Source organism: Cherax quadricarinatus, chromosome 47, assembly GCF_038502225.1.
Source record: "Cherax quadricarinatus isolate ZL_2023a chromosome 47, ASM3850222v1, whole genome shotgun sequence".
NCBI classification, from domain to species: domain Eukaryota; kingdom Metazoa; phylum Arthropoda; class Malacostraca; order Decapoda; family Parastacidae; genus Cherax; species Cherax quadricarinatus.
In genome coordinates, this window is record NC_091338.1 from 11637564 (window position 1) to 11653065 (window position 15502).

Here is a 15502-nt window from a genome sequence, read left to right on the forward strand (position 1 = left end):
CACTGTCAAGCCACAGCTGAGTTTGAGATAAGCTGGGATAGGGGACAGGTACCTAGTAATCGCGGGGAAAGGAAGGTATATGTGTTGTCTCACTGACTCGCACCATCAAATTAATGGGTGCGAGGATCTGTTAAACTCTACGGAATTCTCCCACCTGATTTAAGTATAGCCCCGAGTTACACTCCGCAGAACACTGGTGACATGACAAGCTCCTATTATGACCACGTTTCGCTCTGTGTAGCGCTTTATCAAGTCTTCATAACTTAATAACGCTCCTCACAGAGCGAAACTTCTTGATCTGGCTAATTGTCTTTCACATTGTGTCTCTTTGTCTTGAGTCTTGTCCATGGTACTTGATCCCTGTCTTGCGGTGACTCTTCTCTACTGAATATTTAAGTATAGTAGGATAAACGTGCTCAGTTAGAGATTTAATAATGGTCCAGGAGGGACCCAAACTTCGTGCGAAATTTTATTCCCATATTGTGGACTAGTTTTGAACTGTTACAGCCACGGTGTTGTGAACTGTTACAGTCACGGTGTTGTGAACTGTTACAGTCACGGTGTTGTGAACTGTTACAGTCACGGTGTTGTGAACTGTTACAGTCACGGTGTTGTGAACTGTTACAGTCACGGTGTTGTGAACTGTTACAGTCACGGTGTTGTGAACTGTTACAGTCACGGTGTTGTGAACTGTTACAGTCACGGTGTTGTGAACTGTTACAGCCACGGTGTTGTGAACTGTTACAGTCACGGTGTTGTGAACTGTTACAGTCACGGTGTTGTGAACTGTTACAGTCACGGTGTTGTGAACTGTTACAGTCACGGTGTTGTGAACTGTTACAGTCACGGTGTTGTGAACTGTTACAGTCACGGTGTTGTGAACTGTTACAGTCACGGTGTTGTGAACTGTTACAGTCACGGTGTTGTGAACTGTTACAGTCACGGTGTTGTGAACTGTTACAGTCACGGTGTTGTGAACTGTTACAGCCACGGTGTTGTGAACTGTTACAGTCACGGTGTTGTGAACTGTTACAGTCACGGTGTTGTGAACTGTTACAGTCACGGTGTTGTGAACTGTTACAGTCACGGTGTTGTGAACTGTTACAGTCACGGTGTTGTGAACTGTTACAGTCACGGTGTTGTGAACTGTTACAGTCACGGTGTTGTGAACTGTTACAGTCACGGTGTTGTGAACTGTTACAGTCACGGTGTTGTGAACTGTTACAGTCACGGTGTTGTGAACTGTTACAGTCACGGTGTTGTGAACTGTTACAGTCACGGTGTTGTGAACTGTTACAGTCACGGTGTTGTGAACTGTTACAGTCACGGTGTTGTGAACTGTTACAGTCACGGTGTTGTGAACTGTTACAGTCACGGTGTTGTGAACTGTTACAGTCACGGTGTTGTGAACTGTTACAGTCACGGTGTTGTGAACTGTTACAGTCACGGTGTTGTGAACTGTTACAGTCACGGTGTTGTGAACTGTTACAGCCACGGTGTTGTGAACTGTTACAGTCACGGTGTTGTGAACTGTTACAGTCACGGTGTTGTGAACTGTTACAGTCACGGTGTTGTGAACTGTTACAGTCACGGTGTTGTGAACTGTTACAGTCACGGTGTTGTGAACTGTTACAGTCACGGTGTTGTGAACTGTTACAGCCACGGTGTTGTGAACTGTTACAGCCACGGTGTTGTGAACTGTTACAGCCACGGTGTTGTCAACTGTTACAGTCACGGTGTTGTGAACTGCTACAGTCACGGTGTTGTCAACTGTTACAGTCACGGTGTTGTCAACTGTTACAGTCACGGTGTTGTCAACTGTTACAGTCACGGTGTTGTCAACTGTTACAGTCACGGTGTTGTCAACTGTTACAGTCACGGTGTTGTCAACTGTTACAGCCACGGTGTTGTCAACTGTTACGGCCGCGGTGTTGTCAACTGTTACAGCCGCGGTGTTGTCAACTGTTACAGCCGCGGTGTTGTCAACTGTTACAGCCGCGGTGTTGTCAACTGTTACAGCCACGGTGTTGTCAACTGTTACAGCCACGGTGTTGTCAACTGTTACAGCCGCGGTGTTGTCAACTGTTACAGCCGCGGTGTTGTCAACTGTTACAGCCACGGTGTTGTGTACTGTTACAGCCACGGTGTTGTGTACTGTTACAGCCACATTGTTGTGTACTGTTACAGCCACGGTGTTGTGTACTGTTACAGCCACGGTGTTGTGTACTGTTACAGCCACGGTGTTGTGTACTGTTACAGCCACGGTGTTGTGTACTGTTACAGCCACATTGTTGTGTACTGTTACAGCCACGGTGTTGTGTACTGTCACAGCCACGGTGTTGTGTACTGTTACAGCCACGGTGTTGTGTACTGTTACAGCCACGGTGTTGTGTACTGTTACAGCCACGGTGTTGTGTACTGTTACAGCCACGGTGTTGTGTACTGTTACAGCCACGGTGTTGTGTACTGTTACAGCCACGGTGTTGTGTACTGTTACAGCCACGGTGTTGTGTACTGTTACAGCCACGGTGTTGTGTATTGTTACAGCCACGGTGTTGTGTACTGTTACAGCCACGGTGTTGTCAACTGTTACAGCCACGGTGTTGTGTACTGTTACAGGCACGGTGTTGTGTACTGTTACAGCCACGGTGTTGTGATGTTTATTCTTCGCTGTAAAACGTCGGTGACATTGACCACCACAGTTGATTATTTTAAGTTAACTAACAGAATCTGACTTACAAGTACAATGTTCTGACACTTCTCTCATGTCTAGTTAACTAACATAAATCTCTAGTTTAATCTAACCAGGAGTGATTCAAACACCTTCCGAGAATATGTTTTTTTTCTGTGTATTGTTGTATTTAAAATAAGCCATAGATTTTATTCTAGTCTCTTGCTCTGTGTCTCTCCTGCCCAGCAGAGCTTGAGTGAGGATTCTGCTGTGTGTCTGCTGCGTCTGCTTGTGTCTGCCGTTGACGACGGTAGTCTGCTGGAGTGCCGTGCCAGGGCGCCCACCCTCCCTCACCTCACAGCTGCAGACTCCACCAGACTCACCGTCCATTGTGAGAACACCACATTATTTTTATGTTTTACGTGAGGTGCAGGCTCGATCCTCCGTCCAGTAATCCAGAGAAACACACACACACACACACACACACACACACACACACACACACACACACACACACACACACACTACTCCCAGTTATAGTCATCCTTCATGACCCCTCATGCAGTCGATAAGATTTAAACCTAACAAAGCATCATCATACCTCGGATACTTTATTTACTTTTCTCTGGGAACTTATATTGGTTCTTACCAAACCTTCTTTCTAAGTACACTTTAATAATAACTTTCCATCTGTAATTCACGTATTACACTCCACACTTCCCTACTACACTCTTCACAGCTGGAAAAATTTAATAAATAAGCCACCTGCGCAACTCCTGGCTATCTTTATTGTATTGGGTATCTTTTTTATCAGCAATGAAGATATGCAAATGATGAAAATTTGTCTTATTCATCAGCTTGTCAGTAATGTCTGGCATTACTGTAACGATACTATGTGTGGTGTGTGGATGAGCCAGGTGAGGATGCCAGCCACTCTGACCATCAGGATGCCAGCCACTCTGACCATCAGGATGTCAGCCACTCTGACCATCAGGATGCCAGCCACTCTGACCATCAGGATGTCAGCCACTCTGACCATCAGGATGCCAGCCACTCTGACCACCAGGATGCCAGCCACTCTGACCATCAGGATGCCAGCCACTCTGACCACCAGGATGCCAGCCACTCTGACCACCAGGATGCCAGCCACTCTGACCACCAGGATGCCAGCCACTCTGACCACCAGGATGCCAGCCACTCTGACCACCAGGATGCCAGCCACTCTGACCACCAGGATGCCAGCCACTCTGACCACCAGGATGCCAGCCACTCTGACCACCAGGATGCCAGCCACTCTGACCACCAGGATGCCAGCCACTCTGACCACCAGGATGCCAGCCACTCTGACCACCAGGATGCCAGCCACTCTGACCACCAGGATGCCAGCCACTCTGACCACCAGGATGCCAGCCACTCTGACCACCAGGATGCCAGCCACTCTGACCACCAGGATGCCAGCCGCTCTGACCACCAGGATGCCAGCCACTCTGACCACCAGGATGCCAGCCACTCTGACCACCAGGATGCCAGCCACTCTGACCACCAGGATGCCAGCCACTCTGACCACCAGGATGCCAGCTACTCTGACCACCAGGATGCCAGCCACTCTGACCACCAGGACGCCAGCTACTCTGACCACCAGTATGCCAGCCACTCTGACCACCAGGATGCCAGCCACTCTGACCACCAGGATGCCAGCCACTCTGACCACCAGGATGCCAGCCACTCTGACCACCAGGATGCCAGCCACTCTGACCACCAGGATGCCAGCCACTCTGACCACCAGGATGCCAGCCACTCTGACCACCAGGATGCCAGCCACTCTGACCACCAGGATGCCAGCCACTCTGACCACCAGGATGCCAGCCACTCTGACCACCAGGATGCCAGGTACTCTGACCACCAGGATGTCAGCCACTCTGACCACCAGGATGCCAGCCACTCTGACCACCAGGATGCCAGCCACTCTGACCACCAGGATGCCAGCCACTCTGACCACCAGGATGCCAGCCACTCTGACCAACACGATGCCAGCTACTCTGACCACCAGGATGCCAGCTACTCTGACCATCAGGATACCAGCTACTCTGACCACCAGGATGCCAGCCACTCTGACCAACAGGATGCCAGCTACTCTGACCACCAGGATGCCAGCTACTCTGTCTACCAGGTTGCCAACTACTCTGACCACCAGGATGCCAGCCACTTTGACCACCAGGATGTCAGCCACTCTGACCACCAGGATGCCAGCCACTCTGACCACCAGGATGGCAGCCACTCTGACCACCAGGATGCCAGTCACTCTGACCACCAGGATGCCAGCTACTCTGACCACCAGGATGCCAGCTACTCTGACCACCAGGATGCCAGCTACTCTGACCACCAGGATGCCAGCCACTCTGACCAACAGGATGCCAGCTACTCTGACCACCAGGATGCCAGCTACTCTGACCACCAGGATGCCAACTACTCTGACCACCAGGATGCCAGCCACTCTGACCACCAGGATGCCAGCTACTCTGACCACCAGGATGACAGCCACTCTGATCACCAGGATGCCAACTACTCTGACCACCAGGATGCCAGCTACGCTAACCACCAGGATGCCAGCTACTCTGACCACCAGGATGCCAGCCACTCTGATCACCAGGATGTCAGCCACTCTGACCACCAGGATGCCAGCCACTCTGACCACCAGGATGCCAGCCACTCTGACCACCAGGATGCCAGCCACTCTGACCACCAGGATGCCAACTACTCTGACCACCAGGACGCCAGCCACTCTGACCACCAGGATGCCAGCCACTCTGACCACCAGGATGCCAGCCACTCTGACCACCAGGATGCCAGCTACTCTGACCACCAGGATGCCAGCCACTCTGACCACCAGGATGCCAGCTACTCTGACCACCAGGATGCCAGCCACTCTGACCACCAGGATGATAGCCACTCTGATCACCAGGATGCCAGCCACTCTGACCACCAGGATGCCAGCCACTCTGACCACCAGGATGACAGCCACTCTGACCACCAGGATGCCAGCCACTCTGACCACCAGGATGCCAGCTACTCTGACCACCAGGATGCCAGCCACTCTGACCACCAGGATGCCAGCTACTCTGACCACCAGGATGCCAGCCACTGTGACCACCAGGATGCCAGCTACTCTGACCACCAGAATGCCAGCCACTATGACCACCAGGATGCCAGCCACTCTGACCACCAGGATGCCAGCCACTCTGACCACCAGGATGCCAGTCACTCTGACCACCAGGATGCCAGCCACTCTGACCACCAGGATGCCAGCCACTCTGACCACCAGGATGCCAGCCACTCTGATCACCAGGGTGCCAGCCACTCTGACCACCAGGATGCCAGCCACTCTGACCACCAGGATGCCAACTACTCTGACCGCCAGAATGCCAGCCACTCTGACCACCAGGATGCCAGCCACTCTGACCACCAGGATGCCAGCCACTCTGACCACCAGGATGCCAGCTACTCTGACCACCAGGATGCCAGCCACTCTGACCACCAGGATGCCAGCTACTCTGACCACCAGGATGCCAGCCACTCTGACCACCAGGATGCCAGCCACTCTGACCACCAGGACGCCAGCCACTCTGACCACCAGGATGCCAACTACTCTGACCGCCAGAATGCCAGCCACTCTGACCACCAGGATGCCAGTCACTCTGACCACCAGGATGCCAGCCACTCTGACCACCAGGATGCCAGCTACTCTGACCACCAGGATGCCAGCCACTCTGACCACCAGGATGCCAGCTACTCTGACCACCAGGATGCCAGCCACTCTGACCACCAGGATGATAGCCACTCTGACCACCAGGATGCCAGCCACTCTGACCACCAGGATGCCAGCCACTCTGACCACCAGGATGCCAGCCACTCTGACCACCAGGACGCCAGCCACTCTGACCACCAGGATGCCAGCCACTCTGACCACCAGGATGCCAGCTACTCTGACCACCAGGATGCCAGCCACTCTGACCACCAGGATGCCAGCCACTCTGACCACCAGGATGCCAGCCACTCTGACCACCAGGATGCCAGCTACTCTGACCACCAGGATGACAGCTACTCTGACCACCAGGATGCCAGCCACTCTGACCACCAGGATGCCAGCCACTCTGACCACCAGGATGCCAGCTACTCTGACCACCAGGATGCCAGCCACTCTGACCACCAGGATGCCAGCTACTCTGACCACCAGGATGCCAGCCACTTTGACCACCAGGATGCCAGCTACTCTGACCACCAGGATGCCAGCCACTCTGACCACCAGGATGCCAGCTACTCTGACCACCAGGATGCCAGCCACTCTGACCACCAGGATGCCAGCCACTCTGACCACCAGGATGCCAGCCACTCTGACCACCAGGATGCCAGCCACTCTGACCACCAGGATGCCAGCCACTCTGACCACCAGGATGCCAGCCACTCTGACCACCAGGATGCCAGCCACTCTGACCACCAGTATGCCAGCCACTCTGACCACCAGGATGCCAGCCACTCTGACCACCAGGATGCCAGCCACTCTGACCACCAGGATGCCAGCTACTCTGACCACCAGGATGCCAGCCACTCTGACCACCAGGATGCGAGCCACTCTGACCACCAGGATGCCAGCCACTCTGACCACCAGGATGCCAGCCACTCTGACCGCCAGGATGCCAGCCACTCTGACCACCAGGATGCCAGCCACTCTGACCACCAGGATGCTAGCCACTCTGACCACCAGGATGCCAGCCACTCTGACCACCAGGATGCCAGCCACTCTGACCACCAGGATGCCAGCCACTCTGACCACCAGGATGCCAGCCACTCTGACCACCAGGATGCTAGCCACTCTGACCACCAGGATGCCAGCCACTCTGACCACCAGGATGCCAGCCACTCTGACCACCAGGATGCCAGCCACTCTACCCACCAACACGTTAAAATATGCCCAACCACTGACCTCATTCACATTTTTAAAAGGTGTTTTTGCTTGGTCACAACTACAGCACAACCCCCGCCAGAGAGAAATTCTGTAATGAGTACGGACTCACGTAAAGAAAGTTTGTACGACTTTCTCTTTGACACAGAATATTTAGCTCACTGAAGCTCTTGAACTATCTTGTTTCTCTATCTCACATTCATCCCTTGTGCCTCAGATATGCTTTTACTTAATAATATAATTATTATAAGAATATTTCACTCTTTCGTGTCGCATGTTTTAATAGAGTGTTACTGCAGATGTGCCTGAGGCTAGTATTAGCATCACTGGTGTGGGCGGTAGCAGAGAAGCCGGTGTGGGAGGCCAAGCCGGTGTGGGAGGCCAAGCAGGTGTGGGCGACCTGCACGCTGGGGACTCTGCCACGCTCACCTGTACCGCCCGCGCTAACCCACCTGCCTACAACGTTACCTTCATGTTCAATGTAAGTTACATTTCCCTTTAGCCATGTTGAGTCTGAGTTACTTTCACGTGCTCTAATATTCTTTATAAGTCACTTTCACTTTTAGTCGTATTCAGTGTAAGTTACTTTCACTTACAGTGAAAGAAATCTTGCAAGCAAGTGTTAATGGCGAATCCGGAGATACTTGTGTGACCAGTGAAAGATAAACATACATCCTCTATCGTCACTTATACAACACAGTGTAACATTAACATATATCCTCTATCGTCACTTATACAACACAACTACTTGGTAAAGTATTAACGTCGTGGAGTTGATAATGATTATAATAGCGGAGATGATTCTTTTGCAGGGTCGTACTTTGCAGAGGGAACATGTGATCAAGGACGGTAGAACACTCACCTTGCAGCACCTAACCTACAGGGACGCTGGCCTCTACACCTGCCTCGCCTCCAATCCTGAAGGTGACGGCCAGAGCAACGCTGTCACTCTCAACATTGCCTGTAAGTACCTAACCCTGTCAGTATGTACAGTCTAGCGGACGGAGGATCGAGCCTCTGTCATTCCTTGAGCTGAACGACTCACACGAGCTTAACGCTTATAAATAAATAAATAAATAAATAAATGTTTATTTTCTTGCAAAGCTTAGAATGTGTGGTTTATATATTTTAAATGTTGATTACAAGGATGGCTTCTAGCAGGCCTAGGCATTTCGGGCAGATTAATACTAATTCTTACTCTTAATTGACACAGGTTATGGAGCAGTAAATTTTAGTATATCTATTTGCACACTAGGTAGATTTATATTAATGAGGTAGTATAAGACATATAACAATATTACAATTAGTAAACTTAATGATGAGAATGATAAGTCTTGACATGATACACTGTTTTTATTAAAGTTCCTATATTGGGAGAGTTTATTAGACAAACTTAGGCTAACTTAAGATTTATTAGGCAATAGGTAGATTAGAAATTTTATGTTTTCAGTCATTTGGGTGAGTGTAAGTGTAAATTATGGGAAATCACAGATTTCGAGAGTAAGTCTATTTTGTTTTGGTTGTATTCATGCTACGAATACGTGAATAGGTGGTTTTAATGTAGTTAGCTGATGATGGGGTGTGTTAGGGAGATAAGATGTTTTTTAACGGTGGCTTTGATCATGGTGGTTGAGTCTGCAGTTTTAGAGTTTTCAGGCAGGAGTTCCTGATTTTAAGCCCTTTTATGCACACTGAATTTTTGTACAGATTTGGCAGGACACGGGGAATGTCAAAGAGATTTTTGTGTCTGGTATTGTGTCTATGGGTCCTGTCACAACTATCAAGAAAGTGCTTTAGTTCAGGGTTAATATTGGAATTTATGGTTCTGTAAATGTAGCTTGCACAGTAGTAAGTATGGATGTTCTGTACAGTGAGTAAGTTTAGATCTTTGAAGAGTAGGGGGGGGGAGGTGGGTTGCATAGTATTGGACTGCATGATAATTCTTACTGCAGCTTTTTGTTGGGGTATTATTGGCTGTAGGTATGTTGATGGTGTTGATCCCCAGGCACAAACAGCATAGGTGAGGTAGGGATAGATGAGTGAATAGTATAGTGTGAGTAAGGCTGATTGTGGCACGTAGTAACGTATTTTAGAGAGGATCCGAACAGTTTTGGATACTTTTTTGTTATGTGTTGGATATGGATGCTGAATTTCAGGTTACTGTCATGGTGTAGACCCAGGAATTTACCCTCATTATCTTTAGCAATAAGAGTATTGTCAATCACAATGTTCAGTTGTGCAACATCTGCTCTGTTACCAAACATAATATAGAAGGTTTTGTCAGTATTCAGTGTAACTTTATTAGCAATCATCCAGGTTATTTTTTTTTGTAGTTCTTCATTACCAGTGGTGTTGAGTGAGGTCAGATTCACGTAAACAGAATAATAAGGTAAGAGTGATGGTGGTGGTAACAAAAGTGTAATGTTTACCTACACAATAAAACACCAGTGGAAAAGAGATGAAATTTTTAACTCCCACCTGGAGGTGACGAGCCAGTCAGCTGTTTCTTATTTTGTTTACATGTCAAGTACCTTTGAGCTTGTGTTGTCATGATATATTTCCTGCTACACTAGACACATATTTAACTTTTTCTTATTTGATTTTCCCCACTGGGTTTTAATTCTTCACAAGTCTTTCATTTTTCATTTTTTTCACTGACAGCATTTTAAGCTTTCAGTCTGTCTTATCACTGGCACTAACGTGCTATAAACCATTATTCCTTCTTATTAATATCAATAAGATAAACACATTAGCGTAAAAAAAAATACATCTAATTAACCCATATTCAGAAATCAATTCTGACCCATTACTTACAGTCTCTATGGAGATACACAAGTCATATTTTATTATGACTTAATTACCCTTTAAAATCCCAGCAATTTCTCAAAAATATTTAGTTCCACTGTGACCTAAATGCCATTTTCTTTACCAGGTCACAGTTGTGACCGACCAACTTCCAGATGAATTTATAATCCGGCTTCAGCATTTTTTTTTTAGTTGTTGACGACAACATGAAGCCCAGAGTTAATGTATCATAGTTTTAATTGGCATAATAATTATCCTAGTTAGGAATTAATTTATTATCCTCCTCTGACTAGAGTTGTGACGGCCATTGTTTACATCTCTTAAATATGCCGTGTCACTACAAGATCATATGTAACATTTGTTATTGTAGTATATTAATGTATGCAACATTTATACAATAATACGTTAGTTTACGCAGCATTGCTACCATAATAAATTACTTTATACAGCATTACTACAACGATACTTTATTATATTGAATGTTGACTTCAGCTGATGTCTGAAGTAATTATGTTCACTGTACTTATACTTCTGTTACTCATTGTTAGTGCCATTGTCACTTATTACTTGAATATCTTCCGCAGATTCAAGCCCATAGTGTATATACACCCAGATATGTGTATCTGTCAGTGTATATACACCCAAATATGTGTATCTGTCAGTGTATATACACCCAGATATGTGTATCTCTCAGTGTATATACACCCAGATATGTGTATCTGTCAGTGTATATACACCCAGATATGTGTATCTCTCAGTGTATATACACCCAGATATGTGTATCTCTCAGTGTATATACACCCAGAAATGTGTATCTCTCAGTGTATATAAACCCAGAAATGTGTATCTCTCAGTGTATATACACCCAGAAATGCGTATCTCTCAGTGTATATACACCCAGAAATGTGTATCTCAAAGTATATACACCCAGAAGTGTGTATCTCTCAGTGTATATACACCCAAAAGTGTGTATCTCTCAGTGTATATACACTCAGAAGTGTGTATCTCTCAGTGTATATACACCCAGAAGTGTGTATCTCTCAGTGTATATACGCTAAGAGATCAATTACAATTTTAGTCACCAAACCAACATTGACTCAGCTGAGGTATAGTGCGACTTTAATGACTAGCATTAAGTCCGTGAACTTTAAACTTAACTAATTTATACTGCTACATTATGAGAAAACCTCTCTCATAGTGATGGGTGATTTTTTTTTAGTTTCAAGCCTATCGACTACACGAAGGCTCCATGATGCTTGTACTCCAACAGTGAAGAATTTTTCACTTCATCAAATTTCTCAGTGAGAAATACACACCTCTCCGTGTATATACACAGGCGCATACACACCTCTCGGTGTACGTGTAATAACACATACAAGCTAATGGTGTATATACACTGGCATGTACACACATCTCGATGTACATGAACTGACACATACACATCTCTGGGGTGTACATACACTCACATATACACACCTGTCGGTGTACATACAATCTTGTGTGTATATGTATGTATATGTCTTATTACCAGTCTTGGTCACCTGTACAGACAGACCTGTGTGTGCGTGGGAGAGTGCCAGGGAGGTGGTGGCACTGCCTGGGGAGGTAGTGGTGTTGGAGTGTCAAGTGTCAGCCTCTCCACCACAAGTCTCCTATACTTGGGAGACTATCTCCAACATCAACAAGGAGGAGGTAAATACAACTGCATGAATAACAGTGATTATGTGTGAGTGAGTTGAATGATGATGAAAGTATTTTCTTTTTGAGGATTTCTTTCTTTTTGGGTCACCCTGCCTCGGTGGGAGACGGCCGACTTGTTAATATATATATATATATATATATATATATATATATATATATATATATATATATATATATATATATATATATATATATATATATATATATATATATATATATATATATATATATATATATATATATATATATATATATATATATATATATATATATATATATATATATATATATACATACATACATACATACATACATACATATATACATGAGAAAGTGCTGAACCCGTAGGGATCACAGCGCCATTGTAATGGGAAGTAATTCGGTTTGATGCGAGGAAAGGGGGATGACTCCAGTTCCTCTAATCAAGAGCCCGTCAGCATCAACAAGGCACTCTGCTTGAAGGATCTAGCGTGTTAATTGTGTGATGGTTTTGTAAGTGGCGGCTGACCACCATCAGTAGGAATATGTCACAATACCGGGGTTGGAATGATAATATGTCACAATACCGGAGTTGGAATGATAATATGTCACAATACCGGGGTTGGAAGATTAATAACTCAGAATGACTGTATCTGTCAGGAGGTTGGAGTCCCACTCTACCACGAGGATGACGGGCTGACCTCCATGGGGTGGCTGAGGGCTGACAATGTCAGCGGTGGCAGCCAGCAGGCACAGTGCCGCCCCAGCAATGCAATGGGTGTCACTCACCGGCCCTGTGTCTTCAACATTCTGCTAACAGGTCAGTCTTTCTCTCTCTCTCTATGTCTCTCTCTCTCTATATATATATCTCTCTCTCTCTGTTTCTCTCTCTGTCTCTGTCTCTGTCTCTGTCTGTCTTGTCTGTCTGTCTGTTTCTGTCTGTCTGTCTGTCTCTCTCTCTGTCTCTCTCTCTCTCTCTGTTTCTCTCTTTGTCTCTGTCTCTGTCTCTGTCTGTCTGTCTGTCTGTCTGTCTGTCTGTCTGTCTGTCTGCCTGTCTGTCTGTCTGTCTGTCTCTCTCTCTGTTCTTATCATTCCTATATTGCCAAGTTATCATCACTATTATGTATCCTCAGCATTGGTATTATAATTACTATTAGTAATTTAATTATTTTTGTTATTATCATTATTGTTCTTAATTATTATTAATATTGTTACCATTATTATTTCCATTATTATCACTATTATTATCATTATTATCAGTTAGTTTAATATCTTTAATATGCACCCCAGACCTGTGGGTGGTAGTTAATACATTACAGAGGTACATAATGGGTCCAGGGACTGTACCTCAACATTACAGAGGTACATAATGGGTCCAGGGACTGTAATTCAACATTACAGAAGTACATAATGGGTCCAGGGACTGTACCTCAACATTACAGAGGCACATGATGGGTCCAGGGAATGTACCTCAACATTACAGACGTACATGATGGGTCCAGGGACTGTACCTCAACATTACAGAGGTACATAATGGGTCCAGGGACTGTACCTCAACATTACATAGATACATAATGGGTCCAGGGACTGTACCTCAACATTACAGAGGTACATAATGGGTCCAGGGACCGGGCCTCAACATTACAGAGGTACACAATGGGTCCAGGGACCGGGCCTCAACATTACAGAGGTACATAATGGGTCCAGGGACTGTGCCTCAAAGGTATGATAGCTGAACAAGTTACAAAGGTAATGAATCATCTACACGTCTATACGTGGTCCAGAAACTGGCTCCTAGAATTTAACCCCGCCAAATGCAAAGTCATGAAGATCGGAGGAGGGCAAAGAAGACCGCAGACAGAGTATAGGCTAGGTGGCCAAAGGCTGCAAACCTCACTCAAGGAGAAAGACCTAGGAGTGAGTATAATACCGAGTACATCGCCAGAAGCACACATTAACCAGATAACTGCTGCGGCATATGGGCGCTTGGCAAACCTGAGAATAGCGTTCCGGTACCTCAGTAAGGAATCGTTCAAGACTTTATACACTGTGTGCGTCAGGCCCATACTGGAGTACGCAGCACCAGTTTGTAACCCATACCTGGTCAAACACGTCAAGAAATTAGAGAAAGTGCAAAGGTTTGCAACAAGGCTAGTTCTAGAGCTAAGGAAAATGTCCTATGAAGAAAGGTTAAGGGAAATCAGTCTGACAACATTGGAGGACAGGAGGGTCAGGGGAGACATGATAACGACATACAAAATACTGCGTGTAATAGACAAGGTGGACAGAGACAGGATGTTCCAGAGATGGGACACAAACAAGGGGTCACAATTGGAAGCTGAAGACTCAGATGAGTCAAAGGGATGTTAGGAAGTATTTCTTCAGTCATAGAGTAGTTAGGAAGTGGAATAGTCTGGCAAGCGATGTAGTGGAGGCAGGAACTATACATACTTTTAAGACGAGGTATGATAAAGCTCATGGAGCAGGGAGAGAGAGGACCTAGTAGCGGTCGGTGAAGAGGCGGGGCCAAGAGCTGAGTCTCGACCCCTGCAACCACAATTAGGTGAGTACAGTTAGGTGAGTACATGATTACAATCATTAACAAATTACAAACCATCATTATTATTATGATCATTTGAAAATACAAAGGTTGAATAACCTGATTAAAACACAACGTGTGAGTGTAAAACACAGTGTGTACTCACCTATTTGTACTCACCTATTTGTGGTTGCAGGGGTCGAGTCTTAGCTCCTGGCCCCGCCTCTTCACCGGTTGCTACTAGGCCCTCTCTCTCCCCGCTCCATGAGCTTTATCAAACCTCGTCTTAAAACTGTGTATGGTTCCTGCCTCCACTACGTCATTTTCTAGGCTATTCCACTGCCTTACAACTCTATGACTGAAGAAATACTTCCTACTATCTCTCTGACTCATTTGTGTCTTCAACTTCCAATTGTGGCCTCTTGTTTCTGTGTCCCCTCCCTGGAACATCCTGTCCTTGTCCACCTTGTCTATTCCACGCAGTATTTTATATGTCGTTATCATGTCTCCCCTGACCCTCCTGTCCTCCAGTGTCGTCAGGCCGATTTCCCTTAATCTTTCTTCATAGGACATTCCCCTTAGCTCTGGAACTAACCTTGTTGCAAACCTTTGTACTTTCTCTAGTTTCTTGACGTGCTTTATCAAGTGCGGGTTCCAAACAGGTGCTGCATACTCCAGTATGGGCCTGACATACACGGTGTACAGTGTCTTGAATGATTCCTTACTAAGGTGTCGGAATGCTGTTCTCAGGTTTGCCAGGCGCCCATATGCTGCAGCAGTTATCTGATTGATGTGTGCTTCCGGAGACATGCTCGGTGTTATACTCACCCCAAGATCTTTCTCCTTG

General features: G+C 46.5%; 1 protein-coding gene across 1 annotated transcript in view; it reads left to right on the forward strand.

Moving 5' to 3' along the window:
* Positions 1-15502, forward strand: part of LOC128696479 (uncharacterized) — a 41093-nt gene that overhangs the window by 9827 nt on the left and 15764 nt on the right. The window contains exons 5-9 of the mRNA XM_070094631.1: positions 2918-3062; positions 7931-8112; positions 8444-8594; positions 11986-12128; positions 12777-12936. Of these exons, the coding sequence (XP_069950732.1) occupies positions 2918-3062; positions 7931-8112; positions 8444-8594; positions 11986-12128; positions 12777-12936 (781 nt within the window). The remainder of the gene's footprint in view (positions 1-2917; positions 3063-7930; positions 8113-8443; positions 8595-11985; positions 12129-12776; positions 12937-15502) is intronic.